Source organism: Actinia tenebrosa, unplaced genomic scaffold (assembly GCF_029948245.1).
Source record: "Actinia tenebrosa isolate PJP-AT-01 unplaced genomic scaffold, QUT_ActTen_1.0 PGA_scaffold1__47_contigs__length_23844297, whole genome shotgun sequence".
NCBI lineage: Eukaryota > Metazoa > Cnidaria > Anthozoa > Actiniaria > Actiniidae > Actinia > Actinia tenebrosa.
In genome coordinates, this window is record NW_028292578.1 from 18,985,413 (window position 1) to 19,007,497 (window position 22,085).

The 22,085-nt window shown below is 36.8% G+C and overlaps 1 protein-coding gene across 1 annotated transcript; it reads left to right on the forward strand.

Moving 5' to 3' along the window:
• Window positions 1–123: 123 nt before the first annotated feature.
• LOC116293972 (active breakpoint cluster region-related protein) lies at window positions 124–21,106 on the forward strand. The gene is made up of 26 exons (XM_031701475.2): window positions 124–300; window positions 620–2,387; window positions 3,692–3,897; window positions 4,253–4,369; window positions 4,751–4,936; window positions 5,549–5,656; window positions 6,542–6,637; window positions 7,189–7,305; window positions 7,796–7,859; window positions 8,281–8,356; window positions 8,699–8,772; window positions 9,432–9,571; window positions 9,873–9,935; window positions 10,115–10,180; window positions 10,849–10,930; window positions 11,485–11,549; window positions 13,607–13,649; window positions 14,917–14,982; window positions 15,214–15,311; window positions 15,675–15,782; window positions 16,034–16,096; window positions 16,176–16,285; window positions 16,564–16,703; window positions 17,069–17,203; window positions 17,803–17,908; window positions 18,335–21,106. Exons 1-26 carry the CDS (start codon window positions 262–264, stop codon window positions 18,600–18,602), a joined length of 4,404 nt encoding a protein of 1,467 aa, XP_031557335.2. The 5' UTR covers window positions 124–261; the 3' UTR covers window positions 18,603–21,106.
• The last annotated feature ends 979 nt before the right edge of the window (window positions 21,107–22,085 follow it).

Consider the following 22,085-nt stretch of genomic DNA (forward strand, 5'->3'; position numbering starts at 1 on the left):
ATGCACGTACTCTTACAGTTTAATTAACCCGGTTTACGTCACAGGTGCTTTTACGTTGACACTCTCAATCATGTGGAATGTTGTTTCCTTGCTTCAAGGAACTCGTTCGAGCCATTACCAGCTATTACCTTGAACACTATGCATAAACCAGAAGCTTTTCGGCTTTTGCGACTATTTGACCACCATCTCGTCTAAGTCTTACCTAAGGTCATTTTATACAGCAAATTAAATTATTGTAAAATTATAAACATAAACATCAAAATGCGACAATTTGAAAGAAAAGGCGGTGTTTATCGTAAGGTAAGTTTTTTTAAAATTCATATACCGTGCTCTAAGTTAAATTTTTCGTGTGAGATTATGTGAGAAAAGTTTTCAAACTCTTTCCGAAGCCTTCCCGAGCAATTTTCTTTGCTGCAAAGACTCTGCGAATGAAGAGCGAATAGATTCGGATTGGGTTAATAAAATGTGATTGGTTAAAATTAAATGAATCGTCTCGGTAACATCCGCAAAACATACAAAGTTCAGACATGTATTTTACGAACCTACCTTCCAGCAGCAGGACAGCAAGACTGAGTTTTTAAAATGACGTAAATTTTATGTTTCCAACCTCCTTTTGCAGGCCAGGACTCCAATGGAGAACAAGGCTGCTTTCCAAATATTTTGGAGGAAAAATTGTCCAGAGGAGCCTTTGCCAGAGCTGCTAGAACTCCTTGACTCGCAAGAAAGCCTACAGCAGCGAGTTGACCTTTGCAAACAAAATTTGAATAGAGCCTTGGACATTTTCAAGAAAGAAGGACTTCTTTTAAGATTTTTATCCAAAGTTTTAGACAGTAGTGATTACGATGACTTCAAGGGAGATGTCTGTGGAAGTCTTAGGGTTATTTTTTCGGATTCATTGGGATTTGTTACCGACGTTAATGATCTGTGCAGTTCTGCAGATGGAGCAGCTGCGGAGAGGAGCTTAGAAAATGAACCCGTGACAGACAAGGATTTTCGTGTACGCGGAGATTCTTTTGCGTTTACAATGGACACGAAAATAAAAGAAAAACTTGACAAAACGGGTGAAGGGTTTGAAAATGAGAGCGAATCAGGGCCAGCGCGAGGCGGAAGTGATTTCCATTTGCAGGCTAGTGCTGATCTGAACGAATCGCATTTCAACTCCTCTCCAGAGACATCTGTTGGTACAAATGTTGAATTATTAAATAACCAAAATGATAAAGTGTTTTTGAACAGAGAAAGCCTTCCGAACGTTGACATAAACTATGAAGGGAGGAGTGAAATTTTGTCCAATGAAGATGGCGAGTTTGGGGATGAATCAAACCAACAAGTCTTGATGGCTGCGAGGGATTTTGAGTCAATGGAGGGGAAATCTAGTGACTTAGAAGCTTCGGAATTAAAAGAAGACGTACAAGATATCGGAAGTGTACCTCTAAATGCCGTGTGTGGCCCTTTCAAGGCAGGAATTTTGTCCAAGGAACGTAAATGTAAATGGAACGTTGAGAATCCTTCGAGAGAAAATCGCTGGGGTTTACGCGGGAGTTGTAATCCTCATACAGATAGTGAAATGACAAACCCCTCCGAAACTAAGTCCTTCGAAAGCCACAAAACCGAAGACGGAAATACATCTGAAAACATCGGGATGAACGTCACCGAGAATCGAGAATCGAAAGGCGAAGGTGACTCCGTGGAAAACAAAAACACGAGCTCTGATCAGGAATGTGAGAATGACAATTCGGATGAAAGCATAAAGAAGAATGAGGATAGTAATCTTGATATAAGCGATCACGAAGATCGACCAACCCTCGCCGAGGAGGAGACGTTTTTTGATTCGACAGAAGAGAAAGAAGCGCTCGATTATTCTCCCGATGTGATTGATCAAGGAACGAGTATTGTTGACGACTTGATCTCTTACCTAGAGGGAAATATGGGAAACAGCAGTGAAGAAGAGGGGGATTCTACTTGGGGAAGTAGTACTAACTTGCCATTTGGCTACCAAGGCAAGCCAAATAGTAATTTTAGAAAAAGGCAGTTGCAGTCTGTAATGTCAACAACTAGTGCACTTAGTGGAGACTCTTGTCTAAGTCCATGGGCACTTGACATGGCAATGGCAGAAATCCACTCTGCCGACTCCTCCGATCAAGAGGACACCCCAGCAGAATCAAGCGAGCCGTCGCCTGTAGATACAGTCCCTAAGGTGCTGGGTGATACCTCAAGCAATGATACTGACATGAGTGGAATGCCCCCTGTAAGGCCGCCACGCAGGCATAGCAAGAAGGGTATGGTTCGTGCTCACACAGTGGGTACACCCAAAGAAATCAGATCAAGTATTAGTGGATATTCAGAGGAAGATGAAGTGTTCAGGAAAGAAGAAGAAGAAGGTTATGATGGTATGAGTAAAATAATTTTCATTTAGGAAGTGAATGGGATATATGATCTTAATTTTATTCAATACTAAAAAAATATACATGCTAAAAAGTAAGGAATTTGAATTAGTGGTTGAGAAAGCCCCATCATAGATAGCCAAATCTACAACAATATTGCCTTTATTCAAATAAGCAATAGCTAATAAAGATAACACAATTTTAGTTAGAAATACCTCAAAAGCCTGATTTTTCAGTTTTGATATAAAATTAATTAATTAGATACTGTACTAACAACACACCCTGGTGAGAATTCATTTAAAAAATGATAATCACCATCTACTGAAATAATATTATGTACAACTTTAAAACATATTATATTGAGCCAAATGTCTTTGCATCTCGTTGTGTATTGAGACCAATTCTCAGGTAATATCTCTAGGGCTTATGAGCTTGTATTAGGATATATATTCATTTTTCACTGATAATCCATCAGCAATGTTTATTCACTTATAAATTACATATAAATAAATAAATTTATGAATTGGTTTACAAGATCAGGTTTTAACAGATCTCACCAGTGTGATTTCTCTGATTTTGTATGAACCAAATAGATTTCCACTTCCTTTAAATTTCTCTTACCTCAAATCAATGAGGAAAGGAAAAAAATCCAAATTTAGAAAATTGATGTATTTTCCATTAAATTTATTTCCTGGTGTATATATTGATCATATGGCTTCAACACTAAAAACTGCTGCTTAAGTTTGCTTCTATTTTTTTGTTTTGTTTCCACACCTGTTTCAATCTCTGATATTATGCAGATTTAGAAATGTGGTTTTCTTACAAGTGAAAACCCAATTCAGATTGAAGTACCATGAATAGAAAGATGGTTGTCACAAATCCTATTTCATTTATAAAAACGTTGTTACAATACAAGGCATTTAAGAGATGTTTTCTGTTTATTTTGTCGAATGAATAAAGTCAGTAAATAATATATTTTCATTGGCTAAACCACAACATTTCTCTTAGTTTTTGATATGAATTTCTATTCATTATTTTTTTAATATTCTGTTTGCTTTACTTTGTACCACACATAAAAGTCAGTTTGTAGTTTCAGAATATTTTAACATTATTTTTCCTCATAATAGGGATCTCTGGTAGTTCCAGAAATTATACTTACTCCCCCCAGGCAAACAATTGATAACAACATATTTTTTGTTGAGATGGTGGTGAGGGGATGTTGGTGGTTTAGTGATGTCAATGTGAATGATGATGATGATGATATTGATAGTAATATAAACTATTTTATAATTGATATTTTGGCGTTGTAGGTGACCAGGAAAACCAAGCACTTTCTCAAAGTCATACCAATGTATCTGCAATAAAAGACAATGCAGTTAATTTCCGCTCACTTCTAGACACAGGGGAAGATGAGAGAAGAAAGTTAAGGAAGAGTAGGGGATCAAATGTGATTTTAGATCAAGATAATATTGATTTTCCATCGTCTCCTCTGTCATCTCCTAATCATTCTAAGCTTGTAAGTTTTCATTTTTACTGCAGTTTCTCTCTCTCACTCATATTCACTTATTCTGGAACTCCTATTTCATTAGGTCACCCATCTGTTCATTCATCCATCCATCCATCCATCCATCCATCCATCCATTCATCCACCTACCCATCCATACATCCATCCATCCATCCATCCATCCACCCACCCACCCATCCATTCATCCATCCATCCATCCAGTGCATCCATCTACCCACCCATCCATACATCCATACATCCATCCATCCATCTACCCACCCACCCACCCACCCATCCATCCATCCATCCATTCATTCATTTGACATATTGCTTCTGTTTGTTACAATTACATTTAATTGTCTATCAGGGCACTGACGAACTTAAAGGAGATGATGCTCAGAAATTACAAAACAGAAAGTGGGTGGCATCTGCAGTATTAGACAGTGAGAAAAGCTATTTGGAATGCCTTAATACACTGCACAAGGTACATTCACAATTATTTTGTAACATGTTTTGTTTAAAAAATATTATATAAAAAAGAAAGATAACAAGGGGGGGAGGGGTTTGAAGGAAGCAACTGAAAAGTGCTAAGTGCATTGTCATGGAAAAGGCAATGAGACAAGATATACATTTTGTCTAGAATTGTAGGTTTGATTGATTTTCTTATTGTCCTATAAGATTTGAACATCAGACTGTAGATCAGTCTTCATTGATAATGAGATCAGATTTCAATGACTTTGTTGATAGAATCCTTTGTGGGGTCAGCCAAGTTTTGGAGAAGTTTTTATTTTGGTCTTTGTGTTCTTTAAATCTGCAATCGTACATTGTGAATGTTTGTTTATTCCAGACTGCATTTTGATTTCAGTATATGAAGCCCTTAAAAGCATCTCTAGAAACATCTGCACCTATTCTCTCAACAAATGACTTTGAAAAGATATTCTTCAAAGTGGAAGAGCTGTTTAAGATCCATGATAAGTTCTATAGTGACCTTGAACTTAGAGTATCAAATTGGAACATCAGACAGATTATTGGAGACCTTTTCTTAAGCCTGGTAAGTGTTTGCTGTCTGAGGGCTAGAGTCATGGATATCATTCTATGTGATAAATTATTATAGAGAACCATTACCAACACAGGGTTGTGTAGCATATTAAACAATCAGTCAAAGGAGGTGTGGCTTTTACCACTACTACCTGGACTCTGTGTCATATGTGAGTTGAGGCCATTGTTAATTTTGTCCCTTGCTTTGAGGGTTTTTCTCCGGGTTTCTCAGGTTTTCCTCCGTCCACAAAAATCAATATTCCATAATTCCAAATAGATCTTAGGATATATTCTCAATAAGGTTAGGGACGGCCATTAGATAGTTGATGGGGGGGTTGTGTAAATCCCCCCAAAAATATCAAGCAAGCACTTAAACCTTAAAAAAATATTGTGCAACTTCTTTTGCTAGAAGAAAAATATCTAACTGTATGCAAAAAAATAACGTGCAAGGGTTGAGCCAAAGAGATAAATATCATGCAACCAAAATTCCTGCAACCCCCCCCCCCCCCCCCCATCAATTATCTAATGATCCATCCCTTAACATCTCATTTTGCACTGTAATGCAAATAAATTGGTTATTTTATTTCCTTTTATTTAATGATATATTCCTTTTTTTCTTTTCAAGGTTTATCAGTTTGATGTATACAGAGAATACATTCAAAACTACAAGACAGTCATGGACACCATACGCAAGTGTAAAGCGAATGAACAGTTCAATCAAATATTTAGCAAGGTATATATCTAGCACTGAGTTTGATATTCTTCGTTTCTAACTCAAAAACTGCCTGTCCATATATAGAAAAATGTGTGGTTCCAGAAAATATCCATGATGGAATTTATAAAACCTGGGGGGGGGGGGTACTCCCCTATATACGCTATACGAGGTACATGCCGCCAAACAGGGACGTATGGTTTTTCGGCGATTCTACTCTGGAACAGGGTATATGAAATCGCGCTTGCTCTGGAACAGGATATATGAAATCACGCTCTCTCCTCTCTGGAACAGGGTATCTATTTTTGCAATACTGGAACAGGGTATCATTTTAAGCGATCTTGCTCTGGAACAGGGTATGAATTTCAGCGATTTTACTCTGGAACAGGGTCAGGGTTCAGAGGGCTCAGGAGCACATCCCTACCCTAAACAGGCAAGATCCCCCCCCCCTCTCCCAGGTTATAAAAACACCCCCAAAAGGAACTTCCAGTTTCCTTCCATACAAACTCTGTATTTTTTTCTTTCTCTGATTCCCCTCCCCTCCCCTCCCCTCCAGAATTTTCAATTTCCTCAGTGGGTGGGTATGGGTATTTTCTGGAACTACACAATGTCTTTTCTTTATCATCAATGAAAAGGCTCCAATCACAGAAATACTCAATCATATGCTACTAAGTAGATAACAGAATGTTTTCCCAGTTAATGATCCTGAAGATGATTGCAGTTGGGATATGTGTTACCTAGGAAGCCAGTCTATATCTTTCCCTTAAGATTTTACATTGCTTTTGATCTTATTTTTAAAACAGCATGGCCAGGCATGGCCGGCAGCCCTAAAATCTAAAAAAAGGGATTTTAATTGGTTGTTATGTTTAAATTATTATTCTTTTTTATATGTTAATCATTGTTCAGGAAATAAAACTCAAATGCTCACAAGAGGTAACAATCGTAGAGAGTCTGTTTAGCAAACCAGTGGACAGAATAGGGAGATATGTTACTGCATTAAGTGTGAGTACAGTCATATTGAAGCCATATTATCTTTCACATTTGTGTAATATTTGAATTATTCCTGAAATTATGAATGAGCCCATAACTCATGCAAAAAGAGGTATTTGAATTTCGTAGTGGGTTATATAACTTTGTTGAGGGTGGATATCAAGAATCCAGTGGTAATGAAAAGATTCCTTCATAAAGGGTCATGTTAGTTTTGCAAAAAAAAAACGTCTCATTTGTTATAAAAACTTGTAAATGCTGTTAACCACTTCAAGTATAGCAGTGGCACAGATCAATAGACTGAGGCTTTGCACCATCACGTGATAGCCAATAGATCTCTGGTTTGCACATTAATATCAATAGGTGATGTCAGCACAAACTTCACTATGGGATAGGAATATTAGACTTTTTTCATACTTCACCAATGGTATATACCCTCCTCAACCCCCTAGTACATGTTTGAAAATTTGGGGGACGGGGACTCTAAGTTCACTTCCTTGTCTAACAGAACTTCAGAAAACTATCAGCTGTTGTTTGTTAAAACGTTTTGCCCCATCTTTCTGTAGGATCTTTTGAAACAAACTCCAGATGAACATCCAGACCATGGTATCCTTCTTGAAGTCCAGGTAATTACCAAGGAATTCCTGGCAAAGATCACTGGTGGAGATCAAAAAGATGGACCTGTAAGTTGCATGTTTTGCTAGCTATGCCAGGGACCGTGGAGAAAAAAATTGATTGGGGGGCTAATGATTGCCAAAGGTGCTAAAAACGGAGACCCTTGGAACTGTGATTTCTAGTGTTTTGAGGTGCACTTACAACATATTTATTGCATTGGCTATTGATATTGAGACCCTTGGAACTGTGATTTCTAGTGTTTTAAGGGGCATTTACAGCATATTTATTGCATTGGCTATTGATATTTTCAATGGAAAACAAGTAATTCAAAATATAATAGCAAACATTTTGGAGGACCTATAGTCCCCCTGCCCACCCCTCTCAGCAGTCCCTGTATGCTACAAATCTTTCAAGATAAGGGAATACGGCTCGGAATACTACTTTTGTTGAAATCAGAGAAAAAATATATAAGATCAATGTTGAATGAATCAAGAAAAAGTATACATGGATCAGGAATGATATGTTGACTGTAATACATTTTCTTAATCTTCCTTACAGCCAGTTCAGAGGGTCAAAAGAGACCACAGGTTGATAAAAGATGGATTTTTGGTTGAACTATCGGGTTAGTAGAATACGATTTTCCTTTGCTTAAAACCATTTGTTATCAAACAGATTTGTTATCAGTCCTGATTTCTTTTTAAAAAAATTTTTGCCTTCACTAATTTATTGTGACTCCTCTTAGTACTTACTGTAGGAATGTCTGACAAGCTCGAGAAATGAGCTAGAATATCTCCAAATTTACAATTCTGATTACTGAAAATAATTGATTATAAATTGTTCCAAATTGTCTTCTATATATAAAAGAAAATTGTCTTGTTATCCTTGTAGTATTCTTTTAAAAAACAAATACCGTTTAGTTTTTTGTGGAACAAATTTTTAAGTCCAAAATGTTTTCTAAGTCAGAATCATGAATTGTTAACCTCTCTCTTCTTGTTCTTCCCTTAAGTATTTATTATCATATTATTATCTTTCTCTTTTTCCAGATGGAATCAGAAAATTCAGGCACATTTTTCTTTTCAATGATGTGTTGTTTTCCACAAAAAGAAAAATGACTGCCAGGTTCGTAATCAGAATATTGACATTTGTATTTTAATTATCATAAAACAACCTCGGACAGGCTAACGTAAATCCCCTCTAAATTGTCTTACATGCAAGGCCAACATACAAATGTAAAAGATATGGCAAAAATTCTATTCAGACAAAGATATATTCCTTTTGTATTTTTCTGTTAGTCTTACGTCCAAGATAATTATGAAAGATGTCTGTGCACTCTTACCTAATACTTTCTGGCTTCACCAACATGTTTCTATGGTGACACGTCATCCAATCAAAATGTAAAACGTTCTTAAGTTTCATGTAACTGTACAGGAACTAATGACACCTATTATTATTACATTTTAGGCAAGAGCACTATGTGTGCAAGTGGCATATACTTTTATCTGATTTACTCTTCCATCCACATGAGAATTCTGAAGGTACAGTGCTATCAATCTGGTGATGACAAGGATACTAGTTATTGTCTTATGAGTATATTGCTGATGATTTGGATAATCATGATGATAATATATTGATGATGATGATGTTGTATCTGAATTGTGATGTCCAGGACAATGATGTTGCTGCTGCTTCTGCTACTGATGATGAGAACGATAATGATGATGATGATGATGATGAGAACGATAATGATGATGATGATGATGAGAACGATAATGATGATGATGATGATGATGAGAACGATAATGATGATGATGATGATGAGAACGATAATGTTGACGATGCTGTTAATGATGATACTGAATAAGGATGATAGGGATGATGATATGGCTGATAATGATGTCATGGATGATAATGCTCGTTGATGATGATTGTAGTGTTACATGTATTTATTATAAATGTCTTCAAAAATGGCTTTCATGAGAAAATCTTTTGTAATTACGGAAATTTGGATAGCTTAAACAATTGCATTTTTGCTGTGTGAAAATATAAAGCAAGCGAGGATTGGCAGAATACGAAAAAAAAGCCCTAGGAGAAGCACGCTGCGTAGTGAATATCTAAATAGAAAGTGCGCGCTGTGCTCTCTTTAAGCACTACCACGGACCTTGAACAATAAATGATTTTTTAAATATTTGTCTAGCCACTCAAATGGTCCCAGTTGCCAGTGAAGCAGATATCGAGTTACTAAAGGGTAGAATCGTTAGTCTAAAGTCCGAGATCCGAAAAGAAGAAGGCACGAAGGGCCAAGGTCCAAGCCCTGATGAATCACCCTCCACAAAGGTACAGAAATTTAGCAGATTTTCTTTAGACTGCGAGCAGTCCCACTTTTCCCTCTAGACTCAGTAAAGACGAGTGTTTCAGGATTCCTGTGGACTCGCGCGGAGATTGGAGCCGAGGGAAAAGTGAGACTGCTCGCAGTCTAGAATTTCTTAGCATTAACGGCTTCTTGTTTGATACTTTTCCCCAAAAAAATTAAGTCTAAGGGCACTTTGTCTTCGTTTAACAAATGAAAATTTCTTTTAAAGATTTATTTAAAATAAGGTCTTATGTGCGTGTGTTTTTGTTTGTTTTTTTTTTTTAGCGAAAAAGAGCGCAGTCAACAAATAAGGCAATCGAAAAATTAAAAAAGAAACTAGCTCAACAGGTGAGAATCCACGATAATCGTTCATGATTTTTTGGTGGTGTTTTTGCTGATGTTTTTGGTCGTAACGGTGGTAGTGGTGGTGGTGTCGTCCTGATGATAGTGTCTTTGTTGTTTATTTAGTTATCTAGTTATGTTTTATTTTGTACGTACTGAAATGATGTATGTTTTTTGTCCTGTAGGAAGCAGCATTACTCCTTGCCATACCTAGTCTACCTTTTCACTTGTACCACAAGAAAACGCCAAAGGTAAACAAAAAACTGAATAAACTAATATCAACCCCATAGTTGACTACGAAGGCAGCCTTCATCCTCCGTGATTAAAAAGTTTTGTAACGACGGTACATTCCAAATTCCGGATTCCATATTCCAGGTTCTTAAAAGGGGTCTTCCACAACTAGGACTCCAAATTGGTCATTTGCATCGTACACTTTCTTTTGTTCAATTAATTAGCACCAATTGTCTAACTATTCTCATTAGGAAATACAAATTTGAATGAGAAAAAAGTGGAAATTTTTGTATCCGCAAATTATTTTTTGCGGATACGAAAATGTTTGCGTCCACACGCATCGTAATCGAATCGTTTTCACCGTCCACACGTATCCGTTTTCGTAAATTTCGTGGATACGGACACAAAAATTTGCGGACACGTGTGGACGCAACCCGTATCCGTAAAAAAAATTGCGGATACAAAATTTTGCGGATACGTGTGGACGGGGCCTAAATTGACGCCATCATGCCAAAGGCCTATTCCGTAATATTAATTTTATTACCAAGGCGCCTGTATTTCGTGGATTCGATACTGAATTTCGCGACCCAAAACACCACAAACAACAGGGCATTCACTAGTTTCTGTATCAGACTTAAGTTCGTTTCTTACATTCTACCTACTGACCTCATTTCTTTGGTATTTCCAGACTTACACATTGCTTTGTAAGAGCGACGCCGAAAGGGCAGACTGGAAAGAAAGCATTCTTTCTCTCATCAAGAAAGGTCAAGGTAAGCGAGCTGCATCTTATAAATATTATTTTTTGTATTAGTGCATATGAAGAACTTATAGCTGATAATTAGGATTTTTTACGACTTTTTTGGCAATTTATTGTTTCTTTGTTATTTATTTTTATTGCACTTCACTTTAGTGGAAATGAATTTTATAACCCATCTCCCTGCTGTTAATCACACTGCACTATTTCCGATTTCCCGCCATTTCAGATCAACGCGTGGTTATGGTATCTAAAGAAACCATTTTGGCGCGAAAATCATTTACTGAAATAATTGATAGTTAATTACTCTTATTGACTGGATTTTTACATTATTTTTCTTATTTTATGGTATGTGGATTTATTTTAGTCTCTGTTTTCTTCAGATGTTATTTCTAATATTTTTTTCAAAAAACTGAAGCCATAAATACTCTATTTCGTTTTAACGTTTATATTTTTGAAGTAAATTTTTGCGTGGTCAAAAATCTAAATCAGTTTTGGCATCTTGCAGGTCTTTATTCCTTTTAAGTATCCTTCAATTAAATCTTTAATATTCAATTTTCTTCGTCGTAGATAATCCTCCCGGAGGCCATTTGAGCGTCCTGGAAGTGCAATCATTCCTTGAGGCGTGTAAAAAGGTTTGTGCAAATGACCTATAATAACCTTGAACACTACTAAAACCCATATGTCAAATTCAAACAACTCTATGTTTACAACAACCGCAGAATCCGCCTCGACAAATCCTTTAGACCCCAGGTGTTAATCCTGAATTAGCTAACTGTCCGTTGTGTAATGATTATTCAATATTCAAATAAAGACAGAAAAAATTCCATCCTCAACTGACACAAGCTGCTGAAAGACTCAGTAATCTACTCTCCATTGGCTGGGCCCAATATTGTGACACTCTTGGCCAACTAGAACTAAAGCACATGACAGCACAATTGCCGTATAGTGCTTCCATATTGACATTGATTCCATAATACTCATTCGTATTCTAACGGCTGTAGGTCTAGTTCTTCTAAAGCCCAAAAGCGTAGGCTTTCTTTGTTTGTAAACAAATCTACACATGTACGACCCAACCGTTAAGTGGTATGAATAATATGCGTTTCCCCGGTTCGCCGGATTTGAGATTATTCCGACGTAAAAGTGCTACGGCTAGTGATTTTCGCTCTGTAAGTCTCAAAGGATCGCGTTCACCCAACTTTGGATTACGTCGAAGAACTACATTCACAAACTCTCGTGAGGTGAGTGCGATTAATTTAATCCGTGGCAAGTCCGCTCCCAGAAAAGATATGATTAAATCTTGAGTTTAATATATAAAAAAGTTTGGTATAATTGATGGAAAAACTTTATTAAATGAAGATACAAGCTTCAGATATATGCTACAAGCGGTATCTGTGACCACAAATATATCATTACTCGCTCTTGTCAGCTCTAACGAAATCTGTTTTGATCATAACGTCGACAAACGTAAATAACTTGTCAAACCGTTGTCAGTACTTTATTCTAATTTTCTTTTTTTAAAGACAAAATTTATTGTGTGGCTTGGCAAACTACGTAAAGAAAGCTACCATATTTTTCACCTTTTATTTTCAAATCAAAAAAGAAATTATTTAGTAGTAGTTTACGTCAAAATGAATATAATTTCTTGAAATATTCTCTGTGTAATATAGTTGAATAATTACAGTAAGAGTTATTTGTCGTTTCGCGTTGTTTTAAACGTTTCTTTCTTTCTTTTCTGTTTAAAATTCAATGAAAGAATTACAAAAATACAGCTTTCCTTCAATGTCAAAAATCTTCATAATCTCGTTATTTGTCCTGTGACACACTTTCTCGAGATATATATCGCTGGAAGTAATAAAGTTGATGAAAAAGCCGGAAATAAAGAACATGCTTGTAGCTTTTTGATTAAAAAGACTTCTTTTCCTTCTTCACTCTTGCCTTAAATTCTAATAATAACAAATAAATTCAAAAAAATAAATTCTAGATTTCTCTTCGCTATTGTTTTCAATAAGGGTTGCTAAATTCCCCACAAGAAGAATATTTTTGTACAAGTAAAAATAGTTTTTCTTTGAATTCTAAAGAATTCAGATATTATCCTTATTTTCTCTCTCTCTCTCTCTCTCTCTCTCTCTCTCTCTCTCTCTCTCTCTCTCTCTCTCTCTCTCTCTCTCTCTCTCTCTCTCTCTCTCTATATATATATATATTGAGTCGTTTAAACAAGGTTTTTCCTTGTGCTACGTGCTCTTGGCTGGTCTTAAAATCTAATTTCTAATTGAAGGTACAAGTTTGATGTAGTTGTTTACATTTTGCGGTTGCAGTATCATCATGTCTTCCGTGTAAGAGCGATATCATTTTCGATCCTACTGACTTTATCGCGATAACAATATTTTTAATATCCCCATAGAATGCCTGCGTGACGTCTACAGCCGTTTTCAAATTCAAACAGTGTAGTTTCCACCCAATTTCATCGGCGAATTTACTTAACATAAGCTAATAACTGTAACTACTCATTAATTCACTCGTTTTGTTCACGTTCTAAGCCTCCTATCACTCAATTATGCCTCACTTTCACTTTAATATTAATAGTTCTCTATTCAATTGTATAATTCTTTTGTTGGGAGCATGCTGCTAACAATATTTCTGCCCTTGTTTTCCTGCTAGTATTAATTAATGTTGTTGTTTTGTATTTCAGCTTAGAACATGTAAGACGCTTGGAAAGGTGTCGATTGAGGAAGGTGGGTTTATTAAGTGTTTGTTTTCTGTAGTACAATAGTTATATTCTTAAGAAATGAGGGCTTTGAAGCACTGTGAATTGTTAACGCGCATAGAAATAAGTTAAAGTCAACAAGACGCGTACAATGTAAACGTTTTATTGTTACCGAGGCCCAATCCTTCTAGTCAAAGCATTCCGCGTTAGTTGAACACGGAGGGGGACTGAGACGAGGTTTGACAGCGGGAAAATTATACGGCATACATTCATAGCTGTTTTGTAGGCTTTTCCAGTTTTACCGTAATCTTTGCAAAGTTCTTTGATCTAAATGAATGAGCTCTTTTTGTATGAACCAGTGCTAAACGTACGGTAATAACTTACCGCACGTACACATGATATTAATGGCTTCCAATTGTTTTCAAATACTTATTCAACCCCATAAGAATGTATATATCACCCATAATACACCATGATCACTTTGTCCTATCCGCATCCCCTTTCTATATTTAATTTTTCTCGAAGTAAGAAACAAAGTAATACTATTTTATAAAATTTAATATTTTATAAAACTGTTTTCCTTTCGTTCGCTCTTTCGTTCGTTCTTTTGTTCATTCGTTCGGTCGTTCGGTCGGTCGTTCGTTCGTTCGATTGTTTGTTGGTTTGTTTGTTTGTCGTTCGTTCGTTCGTTCGTACGTTCTTTTGTTCATTCGTTCGGTCGGTCGTTTGATAGTTTGTTGGTTTGTTTGTATGTCGTTCGTTCGTTCGTTCGTACGTTCTTTTGTTCATTCATTCGTTTGGTCGTTCTTCCGTTCGTTCATTTGTCGTTGAAAAAAACCAGATCATAATGCCCAACTTATATTCAAATCAAAAACGCCGACACACCCAATACAGCACGGCTCGAAACTAGGTGATCTGAAAAACAAGTCAACAGTCAAAAGATTTGAAGTGCCATTATTTATGGGTCGGAAACTATTCATTATATTTCAATATGACATTTCAACTAGGAGGTCTCTTACGATACTCACAATAAACAGTTTCTGTTTCGATAGACATACAGATGTTACTCAGAGTTTTTTAAATTTTGGTCGTTTCGTGGTGCTAAAACAATTTAGCTTTACCAAGGCATGATTTCGTCATCTATCTTATTCATAGTACTTTGACTTTTTGTTTTCTTGGGGTTTTCTATTTGTTTGTTTGTTTCTTTTTTGTTTGTTTGTTTTTTAACGCAGGGGCGTTTTTATTCGTTACAAAATGAAACTAATTTACTGTTATGTTGTGGGTTTCTTTTGCAGATAAAGAACTTCTGAATGGCCTACTCTACGTAGACATACAAAATGGAAAAGGATTTCACAGAAGTGGTTCGTAAATTTCAAAACGCCTTTCGTAAATTTTAATTTGTTTCTTAATTTTTCTTTTTTTCTCTTGGTTCCTATTCTTGTAATACTGCAAGGAAGGTGCGCTTTTCTTCCTGGGGGATGGGGCTGGGGCTTCAGAGGGAGAGCCTTTTTAAAAAGTTTAATGCAAATCCGCCAGTCCTTACCAATAAAAACGTCAAATAATACGTGCATGTTGATCCATGGTGTTTTTAGACTTGTACTGCGTATTAGAGGTAGATCACTATGGACAGTTTGTACGGAAAGCCAAGACAAAGCTATGTAAAGCTACCGGTGATCCCGTGTGGAATCAGGTACACTTTCTCTTCCTTTGCCTATCTTTTTCTGCCTTATCTTTTTTTTTCTATTTTTTCTTTCCATGCAATATATCCCTTTCTTCTTTTTTTTTCTTTTTTCCTTTTTTCCATTCCCTTCCTTCATCATTCCGTTCCTTTCCCGCCTCCTCTACTGCCTTAACATTTTATATTTTCTTTCCATTCGATTACTTTCTTTTCATTCGTCAACTTCAATTCTCTTTGCCATATCTCTCTTCCCCTCTTCTCCTACCTTGTGCGAGATTACTCTTCATACCTACTAGTTACCCTGTGTTAAACCATGCATGTCTTGCATTTACGTGTTTATTCAAACTAAAAGCACCTATTTATTGACTTTCCCAGGATTTTGATATCGAAGTAGAAGGAAGCAAAGAGTTAAGACTACACGTGTTTGGTAAAAGTCGATACGCGCTCATGAGCGATGAGGAGTGTGGTCATGGTAAAATAATGGTAAGATATTACGACACTTATATTCTATCGCTTCTCCAAACTCTGTGTACGTACATTTCCTTGTACAACCAATCTCGTACCCAGAGCCCTTATTTCTTACTGCGCATGCTCGATAAAAATATTATTTTGACGAGCATGCGCAGTAAGTAATAAGTGCTCAGGGTACGAGATTGACTGTGTATTAATTAGTCAAAGACTGACGTTTATCTTATCATTCTCATTTTCCATATTTTCATTTCTTCGTATTTCAGTTAACACGTGAGAATTTGACCGACCAAAAAAAGCGGACCATCACCATCGCTCTTGATAAACAGGTAACAACATTGTGCTATATCATATTAATCTATATGATATATGTTCTAATGCTTTGTCACGTTGTCACGCAATGTTTAGGGGGCGATCACGCTTTCTATCCAGTATTCAAAAACGTTACAAGGCATCCAAAGAAAGAAGTCCGTCAGTGATTCTGGTGTGTTTGGTGTGGATATTGATGCTGTTACGAGGTAATTCTTGAAACTATACAACTAGACTGTCCCTGTATTTCCCTTGGCCACTGTTCCCATTTCAGACCACGTGTCATTCCTAGTCATTCCCTATTACTGGTTAAATGAATTCAGAATTAAATGGGATGGGAGGTGGGTTGTCGGGAGGACGGATTTCGGGAGAAGGAGGAGGAACAATAGAGGATGATAGTGTCGCCAATATTCTAGATTTTGTGTCACTGAAGGAATTTCTCGTAAACATATTGTTGTAATTTTGTACGTTTTTTTTATTTTGTTAGTCGTGAGCAATGCGACATTCCTCTGATAGTCATTGGTTGCGTACGAGAAGTTGAAAAGAGAGGAACCGATGAAGTAGGTATCTACCGGCTGTCTGGTGCATCCTCTGATGTCAGACGACTTAAAGACGCATTTAACGAAAGTAAGTATCGGCGATAAACGTTAATTCAAAATTTCATGATACCATGATTGAAACAACCTCTGAGCTGATCTAACTAAGGGCCACGGCTAACTCATGAATTGAATTGGAATTTAGCGTGTTCGGTTTTGCGGAGGTAAAAACTGGAAAACCTGGAGCAAACCTCTTACATCAAGGGGGAGTCCTATAACACACTCTACTCACATGTGATGTGATGCCAAGCTAATGAAGGAACCGAACCAGAGACCCTAGAGATGAGAAGCGAGTCACTTCCACTACACCACCCTTGATTCGCAGTCGTATTTTAACTTAAGATCTATATCATGACTGTAATATAAACTAACGTTTGGATGTTTCCATGGTTGCAGACAGCCAGAGTGCACTAGTTCAGTTACCAGACGCTGATATACATGCCGTATCTGGATTGCTCAAGTCATACCTACGAGAACTACCCGAACCATTATTCACTGATCATCTGTACAGCTCTTTCGTGGATGCTTACGGTAAGAAGTACAGTCTGTCGTTCTTAAAGCAGATTTGATAGGATTGTAATGAAGTATTTACCATCGAGACAGATGACTTTCAAAACTTATCATGGATGGAAAATACAAAAGAAAGTAGCCACCACTTGGACAGTTGTCCGGCTTTTATAAAAGGTGTTCCTTTTTTTATTATTATTATTTACTAGTGTAAAAAAGGAAAAAATTACGAGGGGGAAAAATGGTTCTGGAGGTAAAAAGTGGTGCGGATAAAACCGGACTAGCTACGGCCCTGTACCATTTGTGCCATTTCTTTTGTATTTTTGCCGTAAGCCATGTATCCAAGATAACTTTGAAAGGAGTGCCGTGCCGTGTCCCATGCAGCCTTCTTCTGATTGGATAAGCATAAATTTGGCGAACTGCGATTGGTTCAACGCAGAGAGGTTCAACGGATGTCGTCAACTTCGGTTCCATGACCGTGCGTGTGTCACACACGTAAAATATCAACTCTGTCATGAGTTTAACTTAACCTGTAGTACGCACGGCAATTCTATCAAGTTTGAGGAAATGAAATCTCGGTCTTAAAAGTCTCGTATTCAGTTCTTGCTTCGGTTAATATCTAGGAATGTCCGACAAGGAAGAAAAGAAGAAGCGAATGCTGGAGCTGCTGGATTCATTACCTAAACCCAACCGACTAACTGCAGTTTACCTGTTTGAACATTTGAGAAGGTAAGTTGATTTAAATATAATCGAATTTTCTTCAAATGAAATTCTGCATTTTTATTCCTTTAACACCTCCCTACTTCAAGGGTACCTTTACAAAACTCTCAGTAACGCGTAGTTACTTTTTGAAAATTCTTGTCTTTGTCCAAGTATTTTGTCGTCCGCCTTGCAGTTTGCTCCATTTCGTAAGAAATGGGCTTCTAAATTGCACTTCGATCTTGCGTCAACGGGCACTCAAGTAGACTTGGGATACTGAGCGAGCACTCAGCTCTTGCCCTTCATTTTGTCTGTCAAGCTCAAGGGAATCTTGCAAACAAAAAAGCTATCCTTGGTTTGAATAAAGGGGCAAATTTCCCCCTAAAGCTTATTAATTTACAGGTTGTTCGTTCATGGCTGCACATTTTTAAAATGGTATCATCTATTTGTTAACAGAATTGGGAGTTGTAGTGATATCAATAAAATGGGACTTAACAACCTAGCTACTGTTTTTGGACCTAACGTATTACGTCCCTCACTAAAGAACAGCAGTCCTATGGACCTTTCACAAGGGACCCTGAACGTGATGTCCCAAGTAGGAATATTTCTTTTCTTTCTGAAATCAGACTCGGAAAGAACGATGCTACCGGACGATCCTCAACTTAGAAATAGACTAGACCCTAATTGGTCTGCCGCAGACGATAGAAGGGACAGATTGATATAAATGCTGTCCTTTTCTACGGATTCAGTGCTGACGGGATCCCTGTGTTCGTCTTAGTTTTGCTAGACATAATCTTCAATAATTTTTGATACGATACCTCTTTTTAACCCTCGAAAAGTACGGCTCACTTGGAGAATGTGGCTGAACAGAATTCAGTATATTGTGAAAGAATTTGCCAACCAGAACGTTGAGTTCTTAGTGTGACTCATTGCGTCGTGGTTTACGTAGCTCGGCGAAGCTACAATATAAAGAATTTTAAAGAAAAAGGGTAGTCTTGAGCGTACCTAGAGTAAAAATCGATGGAATAGTTAACTCGCCCGACATAAAAATATCCAACATGGCGGAGATGATGTCACACCATACTATGCGATCTTTTAAAATGACGGCGATGACGTCATACCATACCAAGAAAACTTTCATAATGGCGGGGATGACGTCACATACTTTTCTAATTTTCATTCTACCCAATCTAGACCATAATACACCTTGTTTTTTTGGAAAAGGACCTACGTAATAATGTGCTATTTTTGGGCACTCAACACTTTAAAAAATGTTTTTAGATGTATCATTTTGCAAGATGCAAATTACTTAGCAAAATTAATTTTCTTAAAATAGTCGTTTCAGCCTTGGTTATAAGAGCAGCATCATTACGGAAATTGCCCACGAGATTAATTAGTTCATAAAAGTAAACCAAGATTCGCTCTACTTTGATAGCTAGGTTTAGTACGTTACATAAAGCGGTCTTTGGCCACTGGATTACGCAAATGCATACTGCAGATTTAGTGCAGTCAAACAACGTCTTTACATCTCCACTAGTACACTATTCATTCCTTGCTTGAATACTCATTTTCATACTTACCGCATCTCGACAACTCCTTTGCACGTAATTAGCCTCATCGTGTTATTCCAAGCACCAGTAATCACTTAATGTTTTCAGCCAATCAAATTTCATTATTTTGGTGTACCGCTGACCAGAATTTGATTACTTTCCTCAATTCATATTTTTTATGCAAAAAACGTTGCTACGCTGCGAGCAACAGCTGTTCGTGTGCGGGCGGACCTTAACTATTAAATAAAATAGTAATTTCAATTATAAACCGATAATTATATTTGATATTCTATGGGAAATGATATGAAAAGAAGATATTGACGTTTGAATAGCATATTTATAGCTGGTATAAAGAATGCATAGTTCTTCAAAAAGTTGATTTTTAAAGTATACACTTATTTTGATAAAGTTAGTCACACCTAAAAAGCTACAAAGCTGAGACCGGCAAGGATCATGGGTAGATACATTTACATGTTTCAACCGCTTGATAACTGTTGATGGACTTGAGATCTTCTACCAGTTAAAAGTTAACCTCCTCTGAGTATCCTCAACTGCTGCAGTTTGTGTCAAAAAGCTTTACTTGTTGAATATGAAATATTTCCCATGATTGTCAGCGATCACAGCTTTCTAGGTTTTAGGTGACTAACTTTATTGGTATATGGTGGTGTTCATAATTTATGAAGAGAGCAACGATAGTTTCTGAGGGGGGAGGGGAGGAGTGGCACAAAAAAATTACATCTGTCAGGTAAGATAGATCGAAGATTGAGAAGGGGGGGGGGGATGATAATTACACACGTTTCCGGCTCTACTTGATCAGTTATGAACACTCTCTGACACTTTTATCATCGTTATTTCTTAAAGTTAACAATTTGAAAGCAAAAATCAACACACAAGGTATTTTTATAAATCTAAGTTTTTCAGAAATCTTTGAACAAATACTATTACCTTGATGAATTATATCCTACCGCCACTTTAGACCATCATGCTTTGCAGGACATGAATCCATTTTAAAAGTATTTCATCGCTTTGTAACCAGTCCCCTATTAGATGTTTTAAACTTAGTGACGTCACTGTGTAGTTCTTGGGACTGGTTACCAGTCCTTGCTCATTCTTCAGAACCAAAATGGCAAAGAGTTTTAAAATATCATGTATCGTTCCTAAGCCTTGTTCCAAGTTAGTGCTTTGATCTTTCAAATAATCAAAATGGCGGACTATCTAAAAAAAGTGACGTCACTGCAATTTCTTGGGCCGTTTTTAGCTGCCAAATTTAAGAAATACAATACTATTTAGGGATAAAAAAACTAATTACAAACTCATTTGGATTACTGTTTTTCACACCCGTTTTGTAAGTTCCAGATGATCGATATAGCGGTGAAAGAACGATGGTATTTGCCTGAAAGCATACTTCTTTTCCTGCACGGCATGATGGGTAGTGGCAGAACTACTATTTGGTGTAAAATAATCTTTATTTTTAATTTATAGACGTTCTTTAAATGAAATCACAGAAATCGTTCATCCAAAAAATATCTTTAAATTCATTGTGACAGCCGGCATATTTGCAATGGAATCAGTTGAATGTAAAATAATAATGGAGTTCTAAATTTTGTATGTAAGAAAGAACTTGACGTGTTTTTTGAGTTGATATTAATAAACGTACAAAGAAGGAGGAACGATCCTAGCTTTCGTGTAGAAGGTTCACTCTAGACGAGCTGTTTTCTGTAGATATTTCTGGGGTACCTTAGAGCCTTCCTTTGAACCTCTCTTTGATTTGTTCCAAATACATTAAAAATACATACAACGCTTAATAAGCGCAACCTGTCTTACCCAGTCCCTACTCAAATCATTTCCACATATGTTATGTTTAGAGGTCTGGGGGAGATATTATTAGTCATGACTATTTGTTCATTTCCGACATGTTGGATGACAGTTGAGAATGGACAATTGTAGAACGAGTAATTTACACAAAAACACTTGTCGTCGTTATATTTGTCATCCATCATGGCGGATATGTCACGTGTCCTGTTAGCCACGTGACCGCGACACTAAAATATATATATTCGCACGATTCTGACATAATTAAAGAAATTTTGTATTTGTTAAAATTAAAAATAAGCCTCCCTTTAGACATGAGTTTTTAAGATGCTAATTATATATGACCCCATGCGAATGAAGCTAGGGTCTTCCTAACAAGGGTTACACTACCGGTTAGTTTTTGATGATATTTAATTTTTAGCGTAAAAAAACTTGTCTAAATAGAGTTGATAAGAATAATACATCAGACAAAGTATAAAATAACTGTAAATCGTAGTTAGAAAGTTTCAACATATAGCCAATGTCAAAATATTCTAATATCAAACTTAGTTATTCAATTTTATTAAATTTAAATGAATCAGAATATAAATGATTTAATCTATTTAATAAAACAAATATGAATGTGTGCCCGATGATTGGTTGATGATATTCCCTCTGCTCTCTCGGGCTTCCTGTGGAACACAAAGGAAAGCCACCAATCTTTGACCCCGAGTGCTGTCACTCTTACTGCGCATGCTCTATTCAATATTTGGGCTTCACCGAAGATAGGAACAATCAAATCCTGTCATTCAACATGTGTGCTTTACAGTGTGAACGCAAAATCTCATTTAAGCTTTGGGAAAATA